General features: G+C 52.5%; 1 protein-coding gene across 1 annotated transcript; it reads right to left on the bottom strand.

The window, feature by feature from the left end:
* K452DRAFT_293381 (uncharacterized protein) lies at nucleotides 1–571 on the bottom strand. Its single transcript, XM_033541555.1, has one exon. The coding sequence runs from the start codon at nucleotides 563–565 to the stop codon at nucleotides 104–106; it is 462 nt and encodes a 153-aa protein (XP_033390947.1). The 5' UTR covers nucleotides 566–571; the 3' UTR covers nucleotides 1–103.
* Nucleotides 572–1661: the final 1090 nt, after the last annotated feature.

Raw genomic sequence — 1661 nt, forward strand, 5'->3', positions numbered from 1 at the left:
TTTTTTTTTTTTGGCCGCTGTATACATACGCATGGGATTGGTTTCTCCGTTCCGGGTCAGGTGCCTTCTGCCCGCTGCGGCGTCCTCCTATTGCAACCTTATCCTAACAGCATCTAAGGCACAATTGTGCCCTGGTAGATGGCTCTGAGTGCGGCGAGCGAGGACCCCTAGGAGGAACCAGCAGCGGCGGATAGGCATGTGCACAAGCAGGTCCAGCCGCGGGGCGGTCGACGTCGCTGCTACCGCGCCGGCCTTGGTGACACGCCCACGCCAGCATATGCCCTCTCTGCACGCCTAGCACGCCTCGCACGCCCGTCGCCCAGACTATTCGGCCCACAATCCGGCTGTCCTTTACTATAATGGCCACCCCGTTCGGTAAGGAGAATAGATACTCGAGGTCAGGGATGCGATAGGCAACAGATCCTTTGACGTTGCTAGGTGTTTCAAAGAGCCCGGCCCAGAAAACAAATGTCTGTTGGCAGGTCGTGCAGTACAAAGAGAGAAGACGGTTTCGGCCACCGTATCCAACATGGATTGTACTCTCATGACCACCGCCGACCTTCATAATTCGACTTAGACCCCCTGGGATGTCCCCGCGGCCTTTTAGGGAGAGAGTCATTACTTCCGCAAACCCAACCAGCACCACCTGGTCCCTCTATTGGCCAGCTATCCTCTGGAGCCTTCCCAAATCTTTCGTGGAGAATCTTTGCCAACTTGCCGCTTCTACCTTCAATAGTCAGGTTCTGCTTGATACACCCCATGTCCTCTTGATAGAGTCTCCTCCCAAGTGTATCAACAAAAGAATCAAGATCAGGCCCCGTGGCTTTCAGAACAATCGCTGCTTCGTGGGCAAACTTAGCCATAAGGTTCAGGTCGGTCCCAAGCCATCCGTGGACTTCAGAGACTACACCAATTTTTCCTAGTTTCAGAATGGGATCTCCATTCTCCAGGTCACCATTCTCGAATGAGAAGTCTTGATGGAAATCTGGAAGGTGTCTTCTCGGTCCGAGAGGCCATGCACACACCTCATTGAATCCTTGGATGTATTCCAACCGGTTGTCATGGTGTTCCAGCCACGGCGTTATTAGCAAAGGACTGTAGTCGCCAACCGCGAGGCACAGCTTTGCAATGTGTCTGTATTCGTTTTCGAAGTCATGCTTAAGAGGCCTGTCAGAGGTTGGCTCTACTAATCCTAGCAAAGCATGTAGAAAGTCGTGGTTGCTCCTGCACCGGCGTTTGGAGAGTAAAGAAAATGCCAAACCAAATATGCATGGCTTTTCCTTTTTTATGTCACGGAGTGGTCCAAGGCACCACGGCGCAAGGTTGTCGCCTATCCCCGCTTTGGTCTCCACCTGATGGACTGATACATGCTTTGTAACAACAGGCAACTTTCTCGAGGCAGAAGGGAACGCAACAACCAGCGCTCCCAGGGACCTAAATCCGGCATCAAACGAACCGGAACAGCTAACTCATTTACCCCCCTAACTTACACCAGGCCGCAGGCCTTGGTTGTTACGTTTAAACCGGAAAACATACTAGCCTTTCCCCCAACATAACGGGAAAATTTTTCGGCGGTCCGTGCCAAGAAAAACCCCTCCCCCAAGAACTACCCGGAACCACAACTTCGAGACTCCAATCTCGAAATGGAAACACGTCCCCCT

Source organism: Aplosporella prunicola (assembly GCF_010093885.1).
Source record: "Aplosporella prunicola CBS 121167 unplaced genomic scaffold K452scaffold_151, whole genome shotgun sequence".
Taxonomy (NCBI): Eukaryota; Fungi; Ascomycota; class Dothideomycetes; order Botryosphaeriales; family Aplosporellaceae; genus Aplosporella; species Aplosporella prunicola.

What these genes read in the sequence shown, in the direction of transcription:
- K452DRAFT_293381 (XM_033541555.1), bottom strand. Translation starts at nt 565, where the DNA reads ATGAAGGTCGGCGGTGGTCATGAGAGTACAATCCATGTTGGATACGGT.